The sequence below is a fragment of the Solanum tuberosum genome, unplaced genomic scaffold (genome assembly GCF_000226075.1).
Source record: "Solanum tuberosum cultivar DM 1-3 516 R44 unplaced genomic scaffold, SolTub_3.0 scf00322, whole genome shotgun sequence".
In the NCBI taxonomy this organism is placed as follows: Eukaryota; Viridiplantae; Streptophyta; class Magnoliopsida; order Solanales; family Solanaceae; genus Solanum; species Solanum tuberosum.
In genome coordinates, this window is record NW_006239245.1 from 239,814 (window position 1) to 266,270 (window position 26,457).

At 36.7% G+C, this 26,457-nt stretch overlaps 4 protein-coding genes across 7 annotated transcripts; 1 reads left to right on the top strand and 3 right to left on the bottom strand.

Moving 5' to 3' along the window:
* Positions 1–316: 316 nt before the first annotated feature.
* On the bottom strand, positions 317–2,681 carry LOC102597360 (GDSL esterase/lipase 6-like). Its single transcript, XM_015314809.1, has 5 exons — positions 2,668–2,681; positions 2,285–2,478; positions 2,061–2,194; positions 1,472–1,937; positions 317–555 (listed from the first exon to the last, which is right to left on the bottom strand). Exons 1-5 carry the CDS (start codon positions 2,679–2,681, stop codon positions 317–319), a joined length of 1,047 nt encoding a protein of 348 aa, XP_015170295.1.
* An 816-nt stretch (positions 2,682–3,497) lies between these two features.
* LOC102584129 (ALG-2 interacting protein X-like) lies at positions 3,498–14,814 on the bottom strand. The gene is made up of 10 exons (XM_015314827.1): positions 14,286–14,814; positions 12,207–12,514; positions 10,511–11,464; positions 9,872–9,961; positions 9,093–9,161; positions 7,720–7,860; positions 6,117–6,165; positions 5,558–5,661; positions 4,095–4,552; positions 3,498–4,019 (listed from the first exon to the last, which is right to left on the bottom strand). Exons 1-10 carry the CDS (start codon positions 14,659–14,661, stop codon positions 3,761–3,763), a joined length of 2,808 nt encoding a protein of 935 aa, XP_015170313.1. The 5' UTR covers positions 14,662–14,814; the 3' UTR covers positions 3,498–3,760.
* Positions 14,815–15,818: 1,004 nt separating this feature from the next.
* LOC102584460 (ATP synthase subunit beta, mitochondrial) lies at positions 15,819–19,984 on the bottom strand. Its single transcript, XM_006360365.2, has 9 exons — positions 19,373–19,984; positions 18,404–18,479; positions 18,199–18,287; positions 17,937–18,054; positions 17,747–17,850; positions 17,495–17,653; positions 17,182–17,406; positions 16,770–17,081; positions 15,819–16,220 (listed from the first exon to the last, which is right to left on the bottom strand). The coding sequence occupies exons 1-9, from the start codon at positions 19,862–19,864 to the stop codon at positions 16,107–16,109; spliced, it is 1,689 nt and encodes a 562-aa protein (XP_006360427.1). The 5' UTR covers positions 19,865–19,984; the 3' UTR covers positions 15,819–16,106.
* Positions 19,985–21,526: 1,542 nt separating this feature from the next.
* LOC102597685 (protein DETOXIFICATION 16-like) lies at positions 21,527–26,326 on the top strand. Of its 4 annotated transcripts, none has more exons than XM_006360402.2 (9): positions 21,527–21,871; positions 23,549–24,093; positions 24,251–24,337; positions 24,421–24,477; positions 24,543–24,781; positions 24,879–24,997; positions 25,089–25,175; positions 25,564–25,625; positions 26,082–26,168. In XM_006360402.2, exons 1-8 carry the CDS (start codon positions 21,596–21,598, stop codon positions 25,609–25,611), a joined length of 1,458 nt encoding a protein of 485 aa, XP_006360464.1. In that variant the 5' UTR covers positions 21,527–21,595; the 3' UTR covers positions 25,612–25,625; positions 26,082–26,168. The 4 variants fall into 4 exon arrangements, with proteins under 4 accessions (XP_006360464.1, XP_015170321.1, XP_015170320.1 ...); XM_015314835.1 differs by lacking the exon at positions 26,082–26,168 and adding an exon at positions 25,854–26,038; XM_015314834.1 differs by lacking the exon at positions 25,564–25,625 and having other exon boundaries at positions 26,082–26,326.
* Positions 26,327–26,457: the final 131 nt, after the last annotated feature.

The following is a 26,457-nucleotide window of genomic DNA, read 5'->3' on the forward strand; positions in this document are numbered from 1 at the left end:
TATCATAGAATAATCAGAAAATTAATATAGTATAATTTTTTTTTAAAAAAAAACCAACCGAATCAAACCAAAATAAAATTTTAAGGACTACACACTCTATTGTAAAATTTCAAAAGACAAGTAATTTCTTATTGTTGAACAAGAATTTAAATCTTGAATCTGTCTCTGCTGTTTTTCTTATTTGATGTAGGCTCGAAAACAACATGATAATAACAAAATATACATATGAACACCATAACATAAATTTTGAAAATAAAAAGACAAGGACCCCACTTTTTATTTTAAAGATTTCCAAAACACAAATTAGTTTTCTTAATTAGTGCTTAATAAGGGTCATGTTGGCTAGTGTTTTGAGATTCACAGGTCGAATTTGAGAATAAGTTCCATTCCACAATGTCTTTGAGATGAGATTATAAGTATGCTCTGATGGATGAAAGTAATCCCAAAACAAGTATTCATTGGGCTTTGCACATAACTTGTAACCTTCTTTACCACATTGCAATGCTCCTCCAAGAGTTCCATCACCACAACATGCATTAGTTACATCTGAAAATCCTATAAATGTGATCATAACAAATCATTATGAGTTAGTTTATAAATCTCTATAGACTTGTAAATAGACAGACTTGTATAAATTTCACTAGTTTAGGAGCTAATTAGTTAGACACACGCTAGTTTGTAATATTACAAATCTTATCAGATTTTGGTTCCTCCAAATACATGTATCAAATCTCTGGATATATGGGGTCAAAATTAGGTGTAATTTGTTCTAGATACACTGTATCCAAGTGGATTCACATGTATATATGATACACAAACAAATATCGCTTGCCTTCCTCTCATCTCGCTCGCCACTCTCCTATGTATATGGGATACATAGACAAATTTCGCTCGCCTCTTTTCATGTTTCACAGTATCTTGTAGCAAAAACCATGTATCTAACTTAAAATCTTATATGAAATTATTAAGTAGTGATATAAAATGTAATTATTTCAAACTAGAAGGAAAATTAATAAATACTCCCTCCGTCCACTTTTATTTGTCATGTTGTGCTTTTCGAAAAGTCAATTTGACTTATTTTCAAAGTTAAATTAGATTACATTAATTCAATTTTTTTAAACAAAAAAATTAGATATCAAAAACTATATGAAAAGTACTATACATTGCAATTTTTTACATATCCATATGATGAAAAAATATATCATAAAATGCTAGTCAAAGTTTTTATAGTTTGACTCTAAAAATGGAAAGTATGACAATTAATAGTGGACGGAGGGAGTATAATACGAATGTTTAGGTAATCATGTAGTTTCTCCTTAAAATTCCCTCTCACTACCAAACCCCATAACATAAAACTTTTGCAAATTAAGATTATTAAAAAAAACAAGTGATTAAATGCATTAGAAAATTAACTAGCATTATTTCTATAGTATATAAAGTAAATGGAACTATAAAAAGTGTAAGAAATTACCATAACTTTGAGGATTAGCTCTAAAATTCTGAACAGTTTTGTACACAGCTCCATACACAGCAAAAGAACTAGGATACTTAATAGGTATCCTCTTCACCAAATTTTCTAATCCCACATTATAATTCTTCACCATTCTATTCATCTTTCCATAACATTTATCAATTGGTGCACTAGGCAAGAGGGCCCTGGCTGGGATACAACCAACGGGGCCTAACGAAATCAACGCGATTCGACGAGCCCCTAACTTACAAATTTGATCAACAAACTTTGACATTTGAGTTAACATGGCTTGAACATAGGCATTTAGAGTAAGTTTTGGGACATTAAATGGATTGAAATATGTGAATATGTCATTTGAGCCTGATGTGAATATGAAGAGTGATTCTTGAATTTGTTTCTTGTTTATTTTGTTTTGTTGGACTAAAGTTTTGAATTGTTGAAGTTGATCTTGAATTGGTGTCACTCCCTATATATTTTTCAAATGTAAAAAAACAATATTAGTATAGCAATTTATTATTCGATTAATAATATCATACGTTAGAAATTATACTGTGTAGATAGATAAAAGAATGTTAATATATTTTCTTACCAAATCTTGATTAGTTGTTTGTAGAACACCACTACCACCACTAGCAAAGTTGATGCCATTTGATGGATAATTTTTCCAATTTCCATTTACTAATTCAAGGACTGGCTTTTGCATAGGAATCCCAATAAATTCACCTACATGCAATTTTTCATCAAACTAAATATAAGTAATAAAAAAATTAATTTCTTACGGTATTCAGATCTTAATACAATATTTTTACTCACAAATAAAGTCGGTGACGGTTCGACCATTAGTGAATCTACCAGTTGGATGGTGAAAGAAATTGGAACCATAAGGTGTAAAATTAGCTTGTACTGAGCAGTTGTTTTTGAATTGATTGTTACCAGCATCAATTATAGAATCTCCAAATATGAAAATTGAATGAACATTAAATCCCAAAACACAACTAATATTACTACTAATTACCAAAAAATAGGCAACAAACATAAATTTAAATATTTTTACTCTCTCCATAACTACAAGTAGCTAATATATATTTGGTACAAAAGAGAGAATAATAATTAGATATATATAGAATAGATGGTACGAGTTTAGTGCATGCATGCATAGGGGTAATCTTTATAAATGCTTATCGGGCGGATCGAACGGATAATGTGTCATTGTCATCCGTTTGATCCGCCCGATAAGAACACCTCCACTAGTTATAAAGATATTATTTTCTCTGTCCCAAGTTACGACACATTTTTCTTTTTAATTGATAAAAAAATGATACATTTTCTTATTTGACAAACGTTTAATGATACAATTAATATTTTTAGTAATATTAGATCTCACTTATTTGGCAAGAAAGTCCATAAAGGTGTACTTTTCTATTAAATTTATTTATTTATTTTAGAGGTAATTATGTAGTATTACAAAGTTTTTTCATATTTTTTAAACTCTGCGTTGAGTCAAACTACGTCAAATAAAATGAACTAAGTAAGTACTTGTCTACTGCCAACAGCTACTAACATTTTTTGTTTTCTAGTACTCAAATATTTAATTTCCCTTTGTTTGTTTCTTTAATTTATTTTGTAGACAACCTTATTGATGAGATATAGATGTCTTCATTTGATTTTGTATCAAAAAGAACAGTATGTCATTTTTAGAGGGTGGTTAGCAAGTATTACGTATTACAAGAGAAAAAGTCAAATTTGACTTGAGCATGAGCTCTTTCTCAAACAAAAATGATATAGATGGATTTTTTTTCAAAATTCGATAACATATTTGAGTCTTTTCCCTGTTCGATTTGGTAAGCAGACCTATAACAAGAGGCCACGTGACAAAGCTGTTTTACAAAACCACCATTAAAAAATAACTACACAAATGAACAGGTTTTGTAACCACAATGGCATAAATATGACAATTTTTTAACGGATGACATATTAAATTACTATTGGTATATGCAAAATACCAACAAATATACCCACAAAAAAATAAGATCACATTTTTTTTAATCATTCACGAGAGATATCAGATCTTATAGAGTTCCAAAATTATTGATCTTGTAGTTTAGGTAATCAATTTTACAAGGAGATACCCTGTACATGTGTGCTTCATTCAAACTTACTTACAAATGTATAACAATGTATGCTAAGATCTGGTACAGACAAAGAAGTCTCGTTACGTCCAATCCAATCGACTTGAGAACGATAAAAAATGAACATGAGATACACACGGAGAAAGTTATTGGAAAACTATCATTGCCTGTAATAGCCACTCTGATGGGGAGGAGGATGAGGATATGGAGAAGGGGCTGTGTAAGGAGGCTGAGGCATAGCTCCGGGTTGCTGTGGAGGTGCATTATAGTATGGACCCCTCCAACCAGGATAAGCAGGTTGGCCGTACTCGTGGCTAGGTGGAGGTTGTTGTTGATGTTGAGGATAGGGCTGTGGATGCGAATATGGTTGACCTTGACCTTGACCTTGACCTGGAAAATGGTATGGCGGTTGTGGAGAACTATAAGGAGGAGAGGTTTGACTCTAGCCAGACATTGTTGGTTGCTGAGGAGGAGGTGCAGCCGGTTGTGGAGAACTATAAGGAGGAGAGGTTTGACTATAGCCAGACATTGTTGGTTGCTGCGGAGGAGGTGCAGGCGGTTGTGGAGAACTATAAGGAGGAGAGGTTTGACTATAGCCAGACATTGTTGGTTGCTGAGGAGGAGGTGCAGGCGGTTGTGGAGAACTATAAGGAGGAGAAGTTTGACTATATCCCGACATTGTAGGTTGCTGAGGAGGAGGCTGGTATGTAGGAGCCTGGTGTGGTCGAGAAGGATTGGGTATATGTCCAGTCTCGGTCGGCATTTGGGGATTGGATCTTGGAGGCTGATGAGCATGCCCAACTGAAGGATAAGTATACCCACTTGAACTTTTATTATCCTGGAAACTGAGACCTGAGATCTGCCTCTGTACCTCTTCCATCATTTCTCGGCACTGCATGTTTCTTGTCATCACAAAATCACTACATTGCTGTTTCACATTAGTGATCGCCTCCTGTGCAACAAAAGACAAATTTATATGAATTCATATCCTGGAAATTTGCAGATAGATCCAAGAAGCTCGACATATTCAGGAAGAACTGGAATAAGACTAGTGATCTGTCCCACTGCGCACAACTAAAATGAATCTTTGAAGTGCAGAAAAGCAATTTTGAGTTACAAGTTCCCACCCCTGACAAGGCTCAAACCAAGCCTCATACCAAAGAACCTAAGCAGATACAACCATTAGCAAATGAGGTTAGACAATTGAAGATCGTTGCCAGATTTGCAGGAGTATCGGGGGCTTTGACATCATTGACTAGGCTTATATGAGAAGATCCAAAGGGGTTCTTTGACTTTGCACATGAGTGTAGATTATCATACAGTTGAATTAGAGTGAAAATCGAGAATGTGATTGTAATGACAGATTCTTGGTGAGATTAGTGGGATGGGATTGTATAAATTATTATCGTGAGTAATTCATGGATTAGATGAGAGATTACAACTCAGATTGTTCTTCTAATAATTCGCCTTGATAATTTCTTTATTGGTGGAGCTGGTAAAGGACCGCACAGTAAAGCCAAAGGCAGGGGAGATGGAGAGAGAGGAATAATGTATCCGATGGAATTATCACAACCCCAACCCTCCCCCATCGGGGAGGGGTTCAAAATGTAACCCACGGAATAGTCACATCTCAATCCTCTCAACGGGATAAAATAGGTCCCAGAAATACAAGCCAATTGCATTATAATTCCATGGAACCAAAAGGAAAGCGTTCACTGACTCTAATCTAGCTCACTTTATCCCCACCCCAGCTTCCTCTTCTCCCAACAAAATATCTTATCTAGGACACAAATGATCCTATATCACAAGTGGAATATGCTCAGAGGTTCCACTGCAAGTGAATGGTTGGAATCCTCCTTGTGTTGTACACTGGGTGAGCAAATATTCCTATCTCCACCCCCTCCCCAAACCACTCCAATAGAAAGGGCCGTTTCAAAAGAGTTGAAAATTCTCATACCTGAAGGGTTACATAGAACTTCAATCCCTCATTGATATTTTCCTTGATTTCTTGATATTTCATAATGGCAACTTCAATCTGCTTATAGATTCTCTCGCGGGAAGCTGTGGCATCGACAAGAATGAGCTTAGCAAATTAACAGTAACTAGAACATCTGAAATCAGCAGCCATACTAGAAGAAATATCAATAAGCCACCCCGAGAAGAAAATTCAAAGTAGACAGATAAGATATAAACTAGTAGAGAATGCAGATGATAAATGGCCAACATATCATAGTAAGGGCTGGACAGCACTTCACCATGTCAATTTTAAAATTGATAATTGCAGCATCCCTTTAAAATGACATCAAGGGACCTAACTTACTTTGATTATACCACAGGACACATAATGAGCAGTAAGAAGTCATTTTGATATGCAAAAATTGAATGAAAGGATCAGCCCATCAAAATTTAGCCCACCTAAGTTACTTGGGACAGAAGATCTTTGTGTATCAAGAATATCTAAGCTTCATTGTTCTACAGCAAACATTGCAAAATGATTATGGGAATTAAAAACACACCTTTATAGTCTTCAAGATTGAAAACAGAAGCAAACTCATCATTTTGAGCCTGCAAAAGGAACACCACCTTGTTAGAGAGCATTCAAGGAGATGAAGCTTGAATAATGAAGTCCAGCCCAAGTAGATTGTTCTTTCCCAAAAGAGGGACTTTTTCTCTATGCTTGCACAAAGGAAACTCAACATGAAGCATTTCTGGTCCGAAGGAATACAATGCTTTGGTTAAGCATGCCTTTATGCAATAATTGTGCACTACAACTCTTAATTTCCAAAAATATAACTTCACCTCAGTCCCAAACAAGTTGGGGTCGGCTAAATAAATCTTCATTGACCATATTTATCCATATAAACTCATTTCAGGCGCTAATTATGACATGCAAATCACAGGATTCAAACATATGAAATAACAAGTATCAAATAAGAAAAGAAACACCACAAATATAACTGCAATTAAGGAAATAACACTCATGCTATGAACTTCTTTAAACCCCCCTCCCCTCCCCCAACCAAACATTTCTCTTTAACACTTTCTAGATACAAACAAGTAGATTAACATGTGTAACTCAAAAAAGTTTGGAACGGAAAGGCATGCCATGGGTGATATCCCAATTAAGAATGTTGTAAAGAAATGGATCTTGGGCCTAACGCAACCCCAAATGTTAGCTCAAGAGATGAGAATTGTCCAAACCATATAAGGAGACCACCCCTCCCATAAAAGCCCGCCGTGGGACTCTTCAACACCCCACCACCACCACACCCAATGTTGGACATCTAGAGTGTGGGCAATTTTTAATATGGGGATCCAACATCGGATAACAAGAATTGGGATGGGTCCTGCGTAGATACCATGTAAAGCAATGGATCTTGGGTCTATCTCAACCCCAAAAGCTAGCTCAAGAGGTAAATTGCCAAAGACCATATCAAATGACTACCCATCCCATAAGAGACCGATGCTGAACTCCGCGTGGAGCCACCTTAGGCAAAGGGTGGTCCAGAGCACACCACCCATCCCATAAGAGCCTCACGTTGGACTCCGCAACATGGGTGGAGCCACCTTAGGTGAAGGGTGGTCCAGTGCACACCCTTTGCTGAAAATTATGTGGTGTACAGAGGTTAAATATAAGCTACTATGAGTATGTATTTAATTTTGCACGCTCTTAACATTACTAACAAGAAAATTTGCACACCCTTCGCCAAATTCCTGACTCCACCACTGCTCTGCAACAGATTTCATTATATTACATCTGTAATGCTTTCCAGATCAAAAAAATGCAACTACCCGTGTTGGACAGCGTAAAAAGAAATAGAGAATCATAGTTGAAAACAAACACCAGGCGATGACACAAAGGATTAAAAGAAACAAAAAAGGAAAATGCCTTGCATCCCTTGCTTTGTTACCTATAAATTGTATTCTGAAGAGCAATCCTGAAGCTAGCAATATGGTAATATATAAAGGAACTCCTACTAAGGACTGTGCAATAGACACTACCTCACATTTACCACACAAGTATTCCTAAGTTAAAGCTTAAGAGAAGCTCCCAAGTTGAAATGAAAAAGTGCAGCAAAACAAAAAGGTATAGCCCTGAAAAAGACATGAATTCTGAACCTGAATTTGCAGAAGCAACTGTTCTTGTGCCTCGAGGTTTTGAGAAATTTCTTCACAAAGATGATCATATTTTGCTATCTCCTTCCTGAAAAGATCCTCCTGGGAGCCCGTGAATGCCATCAATTTTGGAAGTATATCATCCTGATTAATATCACACAACAGATATAAAGTCAAGTAGCATGTTTAGATCCCTTCATGGTGAAGCAAGGCAAAGAAAATGCTAAAAGAAATAAGCATGTTGTATATGGATACACAAATGTTAACTTAGCACAAAGGCAAATTCATATTACGTTATCTGCTACTGAGATGATGAAGACCAGCGACTAATGCCAGAGGAGTAGTCTTAACTATGTCACCGCTTCTTTATAAAAAGGCCCGATCTATCCCTCTTTTTCATATACTCTGAAAAAAATACTTTTCGACTTCCCTAGAAATGGAAGTTGCGAGATCACATTCTGAGACATAACTAAAAGAATTATCAAGCTGCGTAACCAAATAACCTCGCTCCCCTCACCCAATAATGAGTTTCTCAATTTAATGAAGAGCTACGCTTGATGTGATATAATCGAACTATCCATTTGAATTTGTAAAGCAAATGGATCCTACACCTAACTCAGTTCCAACAACTAGCACATGAAGTGAGGATTACCCAAAATTATATAAGGAGACAACATCTCGTTCCCTCAACCTAGGCGGGACATTCTACCACCCCTTAAAAGCTCAGGGGTGGATCTGGAGCGTAAACAATAAACAATGCGGCTCAACATTAGGTAATACCACGTATAGAAATGAAACATGGGCTTTATTCAACCCCCAAAAGCTAGCTAATGAGGTGAGGATTGCTCAAAATCATACAAGGAGACAATTGTCCATTCCCTCAACAAACATGGGACATTCTAACAGAATTATTAAGAGAGCGGGCCTCATTCCTACTATTACTGCAGCTCCTGGTCCTTCACTCATCAATAAGATAAGAACATATGAAACCGTTGGACAAAAATCCAATCCACCGGTGGAACAACCTGCACAGAGTAAACCCTCTAATCCAAGGATTCATTCAGGGTGGCAACAGCCAACAGTGAGTTTTGACGCCAAAATATATTTATCCATGGCTTACATCATTATAGTATGAACTTATCTTTATTAATATCATGTTAATAAACTCAATAACTATAGAGCAGCAGAACAAGAGGATGTGCACTAGCAAAGGATTATATCTTCATCACCTGCTAGGGTGAAAGATATCATACTTGTCCAACTCTCCTATGAGAACGGACCAAAGGTGGCTGAAGCTTTATTCCCAAAAAGAAGTCCAACTCTACCTTATAGAATTCAACTTTGCAGAGCATATTTTAAGAAGAATCTTACTATACCTTCCTCTTCATATCTTTCAGCATATCTTCCAGACCAGCGCGCTGAGCACCAAGAGTTTCTAGTTGCCTCTGCAAATATAAGCAACAATGACTTGAAGGAGACCACTAAAATAATTTAAGTTGCAACAATGTAAAGCTTCTACGTCGAAATAGGACAAATAATTCTTTCTAAAACAGATTGGAGTGAAGTTCTGAAGTGCCTTTCTACAGTTCATATATCCAAATATTTACGGACAATTTCCTTCCGTAATTTTAGTAACATGCAGTCATGCACAATATACTAAATATTACGTTACTTAATATCCAAAGATGCCTGCATAGTATAATTGTCTTCTAATTTACTATTCAAAGACCACTTCTCAATCACAAAATGGGCATTATAGGAATTTCAAACTAGAAATAATGTGCAGTAAGTGCTCAAAAATCATCCATGAAGGTTGATTAATATTCACTAATAAAGTATTTTGTTAATGCACGGCTGACATCAATTTTCAATTTATCTCCTAGTGACGAAAAAGCAAAAGCAGAAAACCGTCATCAGAAAAAATTTAGACACTTCTCAAACGGAAATAAGTTATGCTTTCATCCCCACACACCCCACACACCCCACCACCACCCACCAACCCAAAAAAAAAGGAGATGATATATATGTTGGCCTGTAAGGCCTTCCAACAGAACAGGCTTTAGTTACTCAAGAAACAGGTTGCAACATAAACCGTTGGCTAAGGAACACAGAAAGACCAAATAACACAAATGTAACGCCACTAATTCCTTGTTACCAGGCTCTGCTTCAGGGCTCCCACAATGGCATCTTCAGTGGCGTCCAAAGACAAGATTGGTCTTGCCAAGGTTGGAAGAGCAGATTCGATCTATAAAAGAGAATGCACATCTCAGGACATAACTTGACAGCTATCACAGAGAGAAAGAGAAGTGTTGTCACATTGTATTTGATAAGCACTAGATGCAGTGATGAAATATTTTTGCAACAATAACATGACATACATGTACAATAAGCAACAGATGGAGCCAAGTTTCAAAATGAAATCAAAATTTAAGGATCAAGGACTACAAATCTAGTATGCATTTAACCTGTTGAAAATCCTTGGAAGTGAACCATGAGAGAAGATACAAATTATATGGTATAGAAGCATTGACCATCTTACTAAGCTAGTGGTGGTACAAGCTTGTTAAGAGATTAATCTAATTCACCATCTTATTACCAGATAGGTTTGATAGTTATCTTCAGAAGATAACACCTAATACTATATATCTACAAATAAATCCAAGAGCCAGAGCATTTGATTAGCTTATCTTTGATGAGTAAAGCCCTTGACAAACCCAGGTGTCAACTAGAAGTGGCACAATGAGACATGACATGACTAGTTATGCAAAATAAGGTCCAAATCATAAATACGTACTGGACGGCAGTCAAGGATTGACATGAGTGCTGCATGATCCCTTACTGAACGCTCAATTCTGACATCACTTTCTGCGGCTTGCTTCAGGTTTGCTGCAAACCTATTTAACCTGTCCTGCAGGTTTTTTGTTAAGGTAGTAGATTGAGGCCTTGCCCATCGGGTTCCGAATTGAGTTCTAAACTGTGTGTCTTCCGTTGCTTCTTTTTGCAAAAGCTCCTCCGTTTGGACCAACAACTCCTGGTTCACCCTCTTCAGATCTCTGAGTTGCTGCATCTCAGCATCCAAACCAGCTGGACCACCACAAATTTGCACTGCCTCTACATCTTCTTTTAAAGCCACAGGTAGTGATAAGTTTCCCTCCAAGGCCAGAATAGAATCAGGCAAGTCCATTTCTCTGAGCCTCACTCGAGCTAGCTCACTCCCCTGTTGTAACTTCTCGGCTTGAGTTCTGATGACATCATCAACCATCTCAGTGTACCTAGAAAGAGCTTTTGCACTGTTGTCTGGGACAAGACTGGAAAACATCTTCTCTTTGCTTGCATCCAGAATATCATTCATCTGCATAGGCTTGACCAAGGAAAATGCTGCAAGTGGTGACAGAGAACTGGCTGGTGGAACCCTCATGAGGTAGACTCTGTCATTTTCCTTAATAGCCTTCTCCAAGTTTAGATTTGAACTAGCTTCTAGCTTAGTAATTGCATCCAAGAGCTGCTGTGGTGCTCCCCTTGGAGATGTTTTTCTTGCCTCAGACAAGGCATTAACACCACTCTTCAACCTTGCAATTTCCTCTGCAATTTCTTCTTTGTCATGGAGCTCTAGACTGTACCTGTAGCAGGCCTCAGCATAAAACAGTGATGCCTTAAGCTGAACATGAGCTAGCCAAGCCTTGTCAAAGTGCTGGTTCAGAGGTGCAACATTTAATGCTGCCAAAGCTTCCTCATAAAACAATCCAACCTGTGATGGGGCATTCATTTCATTTTAACATCAATTTTGCATCTCTACGTCCAAGCACTTAATAAGACCTAAAATAAACTCCACTGGTTTGGCCAAATTTGATTATTTACAACTTATAAGCTAAATGATACGTGTTGAGATGCCATCTACAGGAAATAACATGTGCAATTAACTAAGAACCAATATCTGAAGGAACTAGCCAACCCAACTCAGACATGCCTTCTTCAGTGAACTATACAGAGTTCAAATTAAAATTCGAAAAGAAAAATATATGAAATTGTTCTCACCAAACCCTAATTCTCAAGCTGCATATGCCACACCTATAGAATAGTCTAATATAATTTATACATGAGTTTATTCAACCAAACTCCAATCCAAGCCTCATTACATGTAGGATTGTCATTATTTATTACTTAATATAAAATGTGCATATTAACAATACAAAGTTGCACAGACCATAGGAGCTTTCCTCGCTGACTAGATTTTTGATAGAAATGTAAAAATTAGTGGTCTTCATCTGTCATGGACTAAATTATTACCTTAAAAAATCTTAGGAAGATTCTAATAAAGAGAAGAAAAAGTACTAACTCACTCGAGCTATCTAAGAAAAAATGATGTATAGCAATGTGACTGATGTCAAGAACTCAACTAAATCTCACAGATAAGTTTTTTTCTTTATAAGTAAATCTCATACAGAAGTTATTGAGTGGCATAGACTAAGCGAAGGAATAGAGAAATGAACCTGTCTTGAAATCTTTGCACAGACACCAGGAGTATTTCCCTTGGCAATGCTATTCTCAAAAACACACTCCTGAGCCTGAGCCAACATGAGTCTTTCCAGCATCCCAGCACATTCGACAGAGACATCAACAGTGTTGGAGCTGCCCATTGATGCCTTCATTGCCACATTGTCTCTCAAGAAGGCAAATGCCCCAGCAGCAGCAATAAAGGAATGTGATCCCTGTCTTCTCCCCTCAACTGATGAACGATCAAAACCCAATCCCATCTGACTGTGCACTGACCCCAGATTGAACAAAACTGCAGCTTTTTCTGTGGACACCCCAAGAAAAAAAAGGATCAGTAGAACTGTATGATAAGATGACAATAGTTCGAGCTTAACATTGATTTCTCCAAACTCGTAATAATTAAGGCTAATGTACCCCTATTTTCCTAACCAAGTGACAAATATCACCATGCTTTTATAATTACTCGTAGGTAAATATAGACAATTTGTGTGAAGAAAACGGCTGTGTGTTTAATGTTCATCTAGGCTTTGGCAGCAAATAAGTATTCAATACACTTCCTACGCTAGACATAACTACCCTCAAGCACAGATAAAAAAAATAAAGCCTTTAGGGCTCGTTTGGTGTGAGGGATAATACCAAATAGTCCCGGGATTAAATTATAGTACCGCTTATTTTGTTGTTTGGTTGGCAAGTTCGGGATAACTTATCCCGGGATTAATAATTAGTACCGGGATAAGTTATCCCTAACCTAGGGTGGTATAGTAATCCCGGGATAACTTATCCCGGGATAAAATAGGTAAATGACAAAAATGTCTCTTTCAACCCTTTTGTTATATCACTTTTTACATTAATGAAGGGCATTTTTGTAAACAAATAAATTGTTCTTAAAATTTATTATTTTGAATACAACAAACCAAACACTCAATAAAAAATAATCCCAACACAACTTATCCCATCATAACTAATCCCAACATAACTTATCCCAACATAACTTATCCCATCATAACTCATTTTCAAACCAAACGACCCCTAATAGTATTAAGAAGCAATTTAGTAGTTTTTCACTGGAGTGACTTTTTCTTCATTGATACCATCAGAGTGTGTATAATATATATATATATACACCGTACCTTAAGGGGTCGTTTGGTGTGAGGGATAATACCATATAGTCCCGGGATTAAATTATAGTACCGCTTATTTTGTTGTTTGGTTGGCAAGTTCGGGATAACTTATCCCGGGATTAATAATTAGTACCGGGATAAGTTATCCCTAACCTAGGGTGGTATAGTAATCCCGGGATAACTTATCCCGGGATAAAATAGGTAAATGACAAAAATGTCTCTTTCAACCCTTTTGTTATATCACTTTTTACATTAATGAGGGGCATTTTTGTAAACAAATAAATTGTTCTTAAAATTTATTATTTTGAATACAACAAACCAAACACTCAATAAAAAATAATCCCAACACAACTTATCCCATCACAACTAATCTCAACATAACTTATCCCAACATAACTTATCCCATCATAACTCATTTTCAAACCAAACGACCCCTTAATTTCCAGATAGTACTGGTCTAAGGTTTAGATAGTACTCTCAAGCAAATTCCTTGAGCATCTTCACCACCTCCAATTTCAATGATGGTTAGATAAGTTTTTCCAGAAAAGAGAATGGGACACCTATGTATCTGCTCATAGCAAGTGCATAGCAATGGAAAGCTATACCCTATACAACATCAACTGCACTATGAAACTAAAAAAGCAAGGACTGACAACAAAAGATGCAAAATTTAAGACCCAATTGAATGAAGATACTGAATACTTGGAAAGACAAAAGGGGAAACGAGGCCAATGTAGAAGCTAAGCGCAAGTGAGTAGCATAAGAAGCTGAACAACAAAAAGATCAAAATGAAGGGAAAAGGAGACTACTTTAGAAGTTGAGAGTAAATGCGCGCAATAGAAAGCTGTATCCCAGGAATTATTAATTGTACAATCAACAAGCATACAATTAGAACAAAAGTACACAAAATTCAAAAAAAAAAAAAAACCAATTGAACAAAGTTGCAGGAAATACCTAAATAGATGTTCTGCTGAGCAGCTTTGAGCTTGTTCTTGAAAGCATCATACCAAGTAAAAGTAACAGAATTAATATGGTCTTGATCAGGTGAAATAGGGAAACGAGACTCAACAGCACAAAGGGCTTTATAGTAATTCTGCAAAAGATCACGGCGAGCAGGAAGAGATGACTCATTAGGGCCACGTTCGATATCGGAACGGAATTGCTTAAGCGTTTGAAGATCATCTTCGAGATTTTGAGCTTCGCGTTCAGAGTAATTGTAGACTATGTAGTTTCTGAGTGGACGGTAGAGATCTAGAGAGACAGTTTTCTTCTCAGGGATTGTAAGCATTACGTTGGCTGTTTTCGCCGTCATTGACGACGGTGCTGCCATTGTTAACGGTGGAACTACTGTGATGTGTATCTGTTTGGAAAGAAGAAGAAGTCAATTGAAGAAAAAATGGAAGTTGTGATTTTGCTATTTGCTTAATGGGGAAGTCATGTATAAGAGAAGGGGTGAGGTTGCCAAGTAAGATTGGGTTTTTTCTAGTCGTTTCCTTTGTTATTATTTTTGCTTTTAAAATAATCGTGGTGTCCAATCATTTTACGTGATTTTTATGTCTCAATTTATGTGAAAGATGCGAAAATGAAGATGTTGATTGGATATATGAGTATATATAGAGAGGTGATGAAAAATGAGAATATTCGGACAAGGTGGGAGTTGATTTGGTGGAGGACAAGACAGCACGAAGCGAAGTTGAGATGGTTCATACATGTGAAGAGGAGATGCACGAATGTCTCAATGATGGAGGTGTAAAAGGTTGATTATGGATGATTTCAGAAGGGATAGAGATAAGCCGGAAAGTATTGAGGAGAGAAGATACACGGATGCCCAATGTGGAGGTGTGAGAGATTGATTATGGATGGTTTTAAATAAGGTAGAGATAGGCAGAAAAGTACTGCAGAGAAATAACTAAGACACATTTTCAACTTATTAAGAGTGTAAACTTGGGTAGAAGGTTGTGGGGGATATGAATTAAGGCAATAGGTATTCGTGTTGTGTTTTGTCAATAGTCAAACTTTGAAATCAGAGAAGATGTTGAAAACGCCCTTAAACTCATAACTTTTATTAAGAATTTTGTACTCCTTCAAGAATTTGAGACACGTGGCAGATCGAATATGTAAAAAAGTGTTTCTAAAGCTATCAATAGTTCAAGATCATGACAAAACTAATAATTTACATCAAAATAAAGTTTGCATTAATGATAAAGATCTCTGAAGAAACCACTAAAAAGAGATTTGAGCATATGAAAGGATCCGAACAAATTTTAAGTTCATGGGTGTTTTCTATACTTGAATCACAATGTGAATCAACTAGATATCATCTACGACAACATACTTAGGAAGTGACAAGAAGTTGGCTACACCAACACACATGTCCAGAAAATCAGTATAACTCTTAAAGAATAGCAAATATTACTGGAGATAAATGACTCCCAAAGTGTAGATAGTAGTTTAGATAAGATGATCACTGCACAAAGAAAGATGATATCGGCCATGAAATGAAGAATAATTGGAGCATCAAAAATTCTCGAAAAAGACATGGAAGTAACATATACAAGTTCGCCATTTACCCCCTTATTATGTGACACAACAGAACAGGGGGTTTGGCAACAACGTCCTTGGCTGCAGCATGTCTCTCTATAACAATCCCGCGTTGGAAAAGATGAAACAAAAGATTTTGGACCCCTCGGCCCTCCCAAAAAGAAAGTAAAATGTCACAAACTAAATTATTTTGGTGAAGAGAACAAAAGAAAGTCACTGATTTTTATAATCTATCTAGGCTGCAGATTCCTTTGCAATCTTCTCTGCCTTGGCAATGACCTCATCGATACCACCAACCATATAAAACGATTGCTCTGAAAGGTCATCGTATTTGCCATCCAACACTCCCTGTCAAAAGATATTAACAAAGAGTTCATCAACATAGGATCAAACAGAAGAAGGTACCTAAAGTTGTTGACAATCTTCAATCAAGGGCAAAAAAGAAAAAAAAAAGTCCTCTTTTTTTGGAATGGGGAGTCGCGAAAATTTGAAAAGCACTCATCAGCATCATAAAAACCAGGAAGAAAGGTCAATTACATACTATAGCACTGCACATTCTTGCAGTAGACAAGGGAAAGTAATGGCAGATGCTCAACTCCAATTATCAGCAGAAAAACATGGAAAGTTGGCATCACATGAATAATTAAGATTTTAACATGTCGAAGGAGTTTTATAGCATGTATGATAATGTGAGAGCAACTAATAAATTCAGTAGTTCATTACATACAAAGGAGAGGGAAGGTAAAAGGAACTTCTAGTCACATAGCATACTAGCAGCATGAGAAAGCCTCCATACAACAATTAGATGCAACAAACATAAAATATCTCATATTTTAAAGTTCAAACGACAATGAATATAAACTGACAAATAAGTCGAAGATTGAGGAGATTAATTACCTGGAAACTGTTAATGCTCTCCTTCAAGTCGACATACTTTCCAGGGGCACCAGTGAAAACTTCAGCAACGTGGAAAGGCTGACTGAGGAACCTTTGGATTTTACGTGCACGGGCAACAGTCATCTTATCATCTTCACTAAGCTCATCCATACCCAAAATGGCAATAATATCTTGAAGATTCTTGTAATTTTGAAGAACTTTCTGCACCCCACGGGCAGTATTGTAGTGATCCTCTCCCAAAATGTGAGGTGAGAGCATACGGGATGTAGAATCAAGTGGATCGACAGCAGGATAGATACCAAGCTCAGAAATCTGTCATCCAAAAAGAAATGTAATGACCAAAGTTAAATGAACTCCATCAACTGTGAAAGTTAATAAAATTACAGCACCAGATCAAACAATGGCATTATACCTGACGGGACAAGACAGTTGTGGCATCCAAGTGAGCAAAGGTTGTAGCAGGAGCTGGATCTGTCAAGTCATCAGCAGGCACATAAATAGCTTGGACGGATGTGATAGAACCTTTCTTGGTGGTGGTGATACGTTCTTGAAGACCTCCAAGATCCGTAGCCAAAGTTGGTTGATAACCCACAGCAGATGGGATACGACCAAGCAAAGCAGACACTTCTGAGTTAGCCTATTTCAATACAAGATGCAGATAGTGCCACAGTCAGGTTTTACAAAATAAGCAAAATTTATACATGGACTTTTAAAAATAAGCCTACCTGAGTAAACCTGAAAATATTGTCAATAAAGAGAAGCACATCCTGCCCCTCGGCATCTCGGAAGTGCTCAGCCACGGTCAAACCTGTAAGTCCAACACGTGCACGAGCACCAGGGGGCTCATTCATTTGACCATATACAAGGGCACACTTGCTTTCACTCTGAAATAGTTTGAGATCATAATATGTCAGCAACACAAAGATAAAAACAATACGAGACAAAGAGGTAGAGAAAATATTTTTGATTAAACTGACTTGCTTCTCGCCTAGCTTGATGACACCACTTTCAATCATTTCTCGGTACAAATCATTACCCTCTCGAGTTCGTTCACCAACACCGGCAAAGACAGAAAAACCACCTGTATAGTCAAGTCATCCAACTGATCAGCTTTGCAGTGACTTTTATATGACCTATATAAGGAGGTACAAATAAACCAATCCTAACCATGTGCTTTTGCGACATTGTTAATAAGCTCCATAATAAGCACAGTTTTGCCAACACCAGCACCACCAAACAGCCCAATTTTTCCTCCTCTTTGGTATGGTGCAAGAAGATCAACAACCTGACCAAAAGCACAACAATGATAGAATAGTCAGCATTATTAAGTTCAATAAAAAGCAGTAGCAGAGGAATCATTAGTGAATGCAGCATTTTGGATGGTGTGCAAAAATATACCGCCCAAGAAAATAAGAACTGAAGCAAGTACCTTAATACCAGTGACAAGAATTTGTTGTTCAGTGGCTTGCTCAACAAAGGCAGGAGCTTCACGATGGATTGGCAAAAAGTGATCGGTTGCTGTAACCATTTTACAGATTAAGATGCAATTATCAGAACCATTCGTATGGATAGATTACACTTTTAGTCCAATGGATAAATTAGAATATGGCTCATCCACAGAAATTCTGACTTACTAATTGGGCCTCTCTCATCAATTGCCTCTCCAATGACATTCATGATACGGCCAAGTGTGGATCGACCGACAGGAACCTGTCATCACAAGAAGGGGAAACCATCAAGCTCAAAACAAATTAAATAGGTCCAAGCTCAACTAAACGTAAGCAAACTGTTATACAAGGAAAACTTGGACAAGACAGGCGGCAGCCAAAAGGAAGATACTAAAAACAAAAACAATCAGAAGATACCATTACAACGAAGCCAAAGCACAGTCACCATACCCCATCATAAATTCTAAAAGAAAAAACAAAATAATGCGGGGAAACATGAGTGATGGATGTCTTCTGGTGATCATAAGGAAACATGAGCGATCCACTCCCATGGTAGTAAACTCCTACAGTTTAACAGCGCCACATGAGTGATCCACTCCCATGGTAGTAAACTCCTACAGCTTAACAGTGCCAAGTTTCTTTCAAACTGTACACTAAATCATGAGCAAAGATGAATTCAACACCCTGCATAGTAATAGCCCACTTTCCACTTCAAAGGTACTATTTTATTCAAAACTCTCACAACAAATCACAAGGATAAGTATAGGTTTTGTACAGAAAAACCTATAACTTGGGATTGGACGTTCCGAAACTCTCAGAAGGTGTTCGGATGCAATGTGCCAAATGTAACAGAATGAATACCCCAACCAACTTGAGATTGAAGTGTGATCAACTGATCATTGATTTACTCTTCCTAAACAGATAACTATTACATTAGATGATTCAACCGTATTGCAGTTTTGTGAACTATAATAGAACTACAGATCTCCTGCATTAAGATCTGAAAGCACTTTCAACAATGTATAATATATACAGCTCCTACAACGCTAATATTCAAGTTTTGACCCTTCAGAAAAAAAATGCAATCTTTTAAACAAGTAAAGCACGAATATTTGAAAATGAAAAAGAAAACGACAAGGAATTCTGATCACTCACGGTGATAGGAGAACCAGTATTAAGCACAGGTTGACCACGAACAAGTCCTTCAGTACCATCCATAGCAATAGTCCTAACCATATTCTCACCCAAATGCTGAGCAACCTCAAGCACAAGTCGGATCTGATTATCCAACACCTCAAGAGCAGTAAGAATTGGAGGCAATCCATCATCAAATCTCACATCCACCACAGCACCAATAACCTGACAAACCTTCCCGATCGCACCAGCACCTGTAAACTCATCTGTAATTTTTCCACTAGCTTCACTATCAGATGACTTCGGCGGTGTTGATGGCTTAGACGCCGGAGCTGCTGCGGAGGTAGCGTACTGTACAGCACGGTTTAAGAGAAATCCTTTAGGGGATGCGCGTGAAGCAGGTCTAGCAATGGAGTTTGCTATTGATGATCGGGATATTGGACCACCACCGCTGCCGGCACCACGTTGAGCCGACGAACGGAGGAGAGAGGCGATAAGCCTCCGGGAAGCCATGGAAGTGTAGAGAGAGAACGAGTAGAGAGAGAGAATGAAAAAAAGGACAGCTAGGGTTTGTTTTGAAATGTGAAGAGCTGATTTAACAAGAGCCCACTGTGTGTGTATGTGAGATCCGTTTACTGCTTTACTCTGCTGAAAAATCAAAGAGCATTTGCATTTTTTAAATTATTTTTTTTAGCTTTTTAGCTTTTATTCCAACTTTTTTGGCGAATAATTTGGAAGTCCTTATTTTTACTAAATCAATCATTAATAAAATATTATTGTAAAATAATAAAAATTAATGCTAAAATAAATATGTTTAAATAATAAAATTAAATTTTATTACATTGACACAATAATTTTGGTATGGTAAATTGAAGATGATATCACACATGGTATTGATGCGGCGCGTGGATAAAGTGGAGGTTTGCCTCCGGAGTTTTTTGAACATGAGAGTTTTACGTAGTGATGGTTAAACCAACGTTTGTTATACGGGAGCAGAGTGATGGCCAGTTTAAAACTCTCATGTTTAGAAGGTGTATACTGTGAAAATGAGGATATTGAGATGCATGTGTGGACATATAAGAGAGATAATATTAAGAATGAGGTTATTTAAAAGAATGTAGGAGCAACTTTCGTGGTGGACAAGATGGGGGAAGCAAGGTTGAGATGGTTTGGACATGTGAAGTGGGGATGTGCAAACGTTCCTCTAAGAAGGTGCGAGAGGGTTGGAACTTGGATGTAATAAGCACAAGGAGAGGGAGAAGTAAATCGAAAAAACACTGAAGATGAATGATTAGACAAGGCATAACACAACTTCAGATTATCAAAGATATGACATTAGATAGAAGGATATGGAGGTCGCGTATTAGAGTAGAAAATTAGTAGGTAGTGGAGTATTGTCTTCGCTTTTGAGGATTCAAGCATTGGTGTATGTCGTTGTACTAGCTATATTAATGTGTTTCTAGTTTTTGATATTTATCATCATCTGTTTATTGTGTTTCGGCTACTGCACTATTTTGTTGTTGTTCATTTTCTTTTTAGGCTTTGCTGCATTGTTTCTCTTCTAAGTTGTTAAGTTCACGTCATTGTTTTCCTTTTCTTTATTCTTTAAATAGTTACACTTAAATCGAGGGTCTTTCAAAAACAGTTTCTCTAAATTCATGAGGTAGTGAAAAGGTCATAATAACTTGGTATATTATTGTTACTATTGACATAATAACTAAATTCAATATCTTTTTGACATACAATTAACATATTAAAGATATTTTTATTACTCCATATCTAATATGATGCAATATTGTATCAACCTTATATTATATTATATATCTTTTTATAAACGCAAGTATTAAATATAAAAATATATTACTCCATTCATTCCAATTTATATCACATCATTTCCTTTTTAGTTCGTCTAAAAAACAGAATGTCACAATTCCTTATTTGACAACTATTTAATGCATCATTCCCACTTTACTCTTATTATGTCCTATAAACTAAAAGTAAACACAAAAATAATTTTAATAAAGATAACTTGATAAACATAATAAAATTTACGTCTGATCAAACAATGTCACATAAAATAAAACGAAAGAAGTATTATTTATTGAGGGTCTTGTTAGATCTCTATCTATGGTACCAACCCCACAATTTTATATGTGATAAATCCTTGTCCAAATGTATACTAAGGGTCAACCAGTAAATTGATGATTAAGATCCCTCTTACTATCTTGAACCAACAACAAAAAAATGGAAGGTCTACAAGTTCCATTATTGTCAAATCAAGAAACAAACCATGATTTTGATACTATTACTACTAACAATGAACAAGAATATTGTAGAGGAGAAATCATTGAAGAAATAAAGAGGCAATTAGGACTTGCTGTCCCTCTTATAGCAGTTAATATTCTGCAATATTGTCTTCAAGTTATTAGCATCATGTTTGTTGGACATTTGGGTGAATTGCCTCTCTCTGGTGCTTCTATGGCTACTTCTTTTGCTTCAGTCACTGGATTCAGTGTTTTGGTAAGTTAACTTCTTTTGTTAGTTACTATTGTTTGTTCAAATCATCTTGAATGGTTATTGATTGGATGTGTATGTTGCATCAGCAGTGGCAGAGCCAGGATTTTCACTGAGGGGTGTCATAATTATATTTAAAAAAATAAAACTAAAAGTTGGCTTTACTAACTGTACAGAGGCGAATTCATGATCTAGACTCTAGAGTTAGTGGATTCATGTTACTATTGTTTGTTCAAATCATGCTTAATGGTTATTGATTGAATTTGTATGTTGCACATAGCGGCGAAGCCATGATCTAGACTCTAGAGTTAGTGGATTCATGTTACTATTGTTTGTTCAAATCATGCTTAATGGTTATTGATTGAATTTGTATGTTGCACATAGCGGCGAAGCCATGATCTAGACTCTAGAGTTAGTGGATTCATGTTACTATTGTTTGTTCAAATCATGCTTAATGGTTATTGATTGAATTTGTATGTTGCACATAGCGGCGAAGCCATGATCTAGACTCTAGAGTTAGTGGATTCATGTTACTATTGTTTGTTCAAATCATGCTTAATGGTTATTGATTGAATTTGTATGTTGCACATAGCGGCGAAGCCATGATCTAGACTCTAGAGTTAGTGGATTCATGTTACTATTGTTTGTTCAAATCATGCTTAATGGTTATTGATTGAATTTGTATGTTGCACATAGCGGCGAAGCCATGATCTAGACTCTAGAGTTAGTGGATTCATGTTACTATTGTTTGTTCAAATCATGCTTAATGGTTATTGATTGAATTTGTATGTTGCACATAGCGGCGAAGCCATGATCTAGACTCTAGAGTTAGTGGATTCATGTTACTATTGTTTGTTCAAATCATGCTTAATGGTTATTGATTGAATTTGTATGTTGCACATAGCGGCGAAGCCATGATCTAGACTCTAGAGTTAGTGGATTCATGTTACTATTGTTTGTTCAAATCATGCTTAATGGTTATTGATTGAATTTGTATGTTGCACATAGCGGCAAAGCTAGGAATTTTACTGAGGGGTGTCATGATATTAAAAAAGAAGAAGTAGATATATTTAGAAAATAAAACTAAATGTATAGAGGTGAATTCATGATGTAGAGTTAGTGGATTCAAAAATGTGATAACATGTGTCATTTTGCTATTGTTTGTTCAAATCATGGTGAGTGGTTATTGAATGGATTTGTGTGCAGCTCGAACAGAGGTGAATCCATGATTGAGAGTTAGTGGATTCATAGTGTGATTAACGTGTTTGATTTCGGTGCTTGAAACAATTTTGTCTTCTTCTTATTATTACTATATCTCCGGGGTTGATAATTTTATATGACGAACTACTTAACTCAATCACTTGATGTTGTTGCTCTTCATTATCTCGTGTTGAGGTTTATCCTACGGAGGTACTCAAATTGGATTAGTGATGGATTTATAGTTTTTGGTTGCAAAACTAATAGTTATTTCCAATTGCGTAAACCAATAGTTCAAATCACACTCAGAGATAAGGAATTCCCTTTTTTTTGTTATAAGTATACATAGTTCGAGTGTAAAGTAATAGGTTCAGTTGAACTCGCAGAATAGACAAGTTCACCTATGTGCCCGAATGAGCTAATTGGGAGCTAGTTCCTTTCTCATCTCGAAGTTTCATTCCTTGATTTTCACGATTTTTTTGGTAGTTAGGAATGGGAAGTGCACTGGAAACGCTATGTGGGCAAGCTTATGGAGCTAAGCAATACCATATGCTTGGCATTTACACACAAAGAGCAATGCTAGTTCTTCTTTCCTTGAGCATTTTGCTTTTACTGATATGGTTCAACACCAGCACAATTCTCATAGCTTGTGGTCAAGACCGTGATATATCTAACGAAGCAGGACAATTCAATCGATGGATGATCCCAGGCCTTTTCGCGTATGGCATCCTTCAATGCCTCAACAGATTTCTACAGACTCAAAATATAGTGATGCCCATGATGTTGACTTCTGGTTTCACGGCTTTGTTACACATTCTTATATGTTGGCTTTTCGTGTTCAAGATTGTTCTTGGAATCAAGGGAGCTGCTTTGGCTAATGCCATTTCGTATTGGATTAACGTGTTTTTATTAGCTGGTTATGTTAAATTTTCCCCGGCTTGTAGAAAAACTTGGACTGGTTTTTCGAAGGAAGCTTTAGACGACATTCTGGATTTTATCAAGCTTGCCATTCCTTCTGCTGTTATGATCTGGTTAGTGTAATCTCATTTTGTTCACTAATCAATATGTTCAATGTACTTACTCGTTAATGTGCTTATGCATATATGTTCTTATTCTTTCCAATCCATTACTAGCCATATCTGTTATGAATTAACTGGCCTTTTTAACGTATTATCGCTCTGGTTTCAGTTTCGAATATTGGTCATTTGAGATGGTTGTTCTGTTATCTGGCCTTCTCCCTAATCCTAAATTAGAGACATCAGTGTTATCGATAAGGTTCGTGTTCTATTAACATCCTTCTTATTGTTTACTTTGCTTTGTATATACCTTTACACAAGTTCTTTTGAAATTCTTTTCAGTCTCAATACTTGTTGGATGGTGTACATGGTTTCAGTTGGACTTGGTGGTGCTATAAGGTAACTCGATGCACGGTGCTCACATGATCTGATATGTATGAACTTAAACTAATTGTTTCTATCAGCACAAGAGTTTCAAATGAATTGGGGGCTGGTCGTCCACAAGGAGCACGATTAGCTTTACATGTAGTCGTGATAGTGGCCATCTCAGTAGGATTGATAATCGCGACCACCACCATTTTGGTTCGTTTTGTGTGGGGGAAGCTATACAGCAACGAAGAAGAAGTGATCAAATACGTTGCCAAGATATTGCCTCTGCTTGCTTTATCTGATTTCTTGGATGGCTTCCAATGTGTGCTATCAGGTTGAAAAGTACTCGACTGATCTTTCGTTAGCTGTATTAAGAACGACAACGTTACATGCTAGAGGAGTATGCTCATTTTGCATTATTTCTTTTCCAGGGGCTGCTAGAGGATGTGGATGGCAAAAACTCTGTGCATTTATCAATCTTGGAGCTTATTATGTTGTGGGATTACCTTCTTCTGTTCTCTTTGCATTCGTTTTCGATACTGGAGGCATGGTACATCTCTATTACTCTTTTAACATCCCCTCAAAACTAACTACCCCGAATCTCATCGATCGTTGTCTTTGATTTATGTTCATACTTTTAGGGACTATGGATGGGGATCATTTGTGCATTGCTGGTGCAAAATGTGGCGCTTATCGCGATAAATATATGCACTAATTGGGATAAGGAGGTATATGCATATAGATTGCTCATTCCCTTTTACTTAGTAGAAATATAAGTGTAATCCAATCCTCACCAGTTGTGAAAGCAACTCTTTTTACCTTTTGGTTTTTGGTACCCGCATTGAGTCAGACTAGTCCAAATTCGCGTCAGGAAGTCCCACAGTGGAAGGTAAAGTTTTTCCTAACAAAGGTGACTCTCGTATCCAAGTCTTGACAGCGAGACTTCTGGTTAAGGATGAATGAGTGACTATTCCCACCCCGTGTTCAGAAAGCAAACTTAGTTTTGTTTGATATGCTGCCTATCTTTTAATGAACAAACAACAATTAATTATTATTTTTTTGCTTTCTTTGAACCTATGACCAACATAAACCTTTTTTTTTAATCTTTGATATTAGGCCAGAAAAGCTGTAAATAGAGTTCAAGGTTGTGGATTAGTTGTGTGACATTTGGAGAGAAGGTAACATTTTAGAATTTTATATATATATATATATATATATTCCACAACTATATATGTCAATAATTTTTTTAGGAGAAACCACTATATAATTCGCTATTATATATACTACTATTATTCTTATTATTATCTATATTTACTTTCAAAATATTATGTATCTTACCACTAATTAAGAGTTTCCTACCATATATTGAAGAATATACACTTAAATACATGTATTTTTGCTATCAAATACACTAAAACAGGGAGAGAGGCGAGCACGATTTTGTTATGTATTCTAGATACATGCGGGTCACACTAGATACATGTATCTATATGTATCTGGTGTGATTTGCATGTATATGAGATACTAGATACATAGGAGAGTAGCGAGCAAGATGGGATATATGCAAGGGAGACAAACGAGATTTGTTATGCATCCCAAATACATGTTCACAAATCATTTTGCTTCAAATGTAGGTGGAAATATTTCAATGTGGGCCGATCAAGGCCCGTGGATTACTGGGTTGTAGATTTGGTGGGCCGCTCAGTCTCACCAGGGCTCTTTGTATTGATAATTGGGCTGATAATCCCTAAATTACAACAACATTGGCAGGAATTATGAAGAGGAATTTTCATAAATAGTTATAGTTTGAACAATAATTACAAAGAAGAATTTTTCATAAATGAATATATTTTGCACAATATTTATGAATAGTAGTTATAATTTGTCTAATTACAATTCATAGCAACTGTTTGAGAAAGGAGAAAGGTGAACAGACTGTATCTCAGTTGAAACTGAGATACACATATTACAGACGCATATACACACAAGCTCCTCTCTCTCTCCCGAATT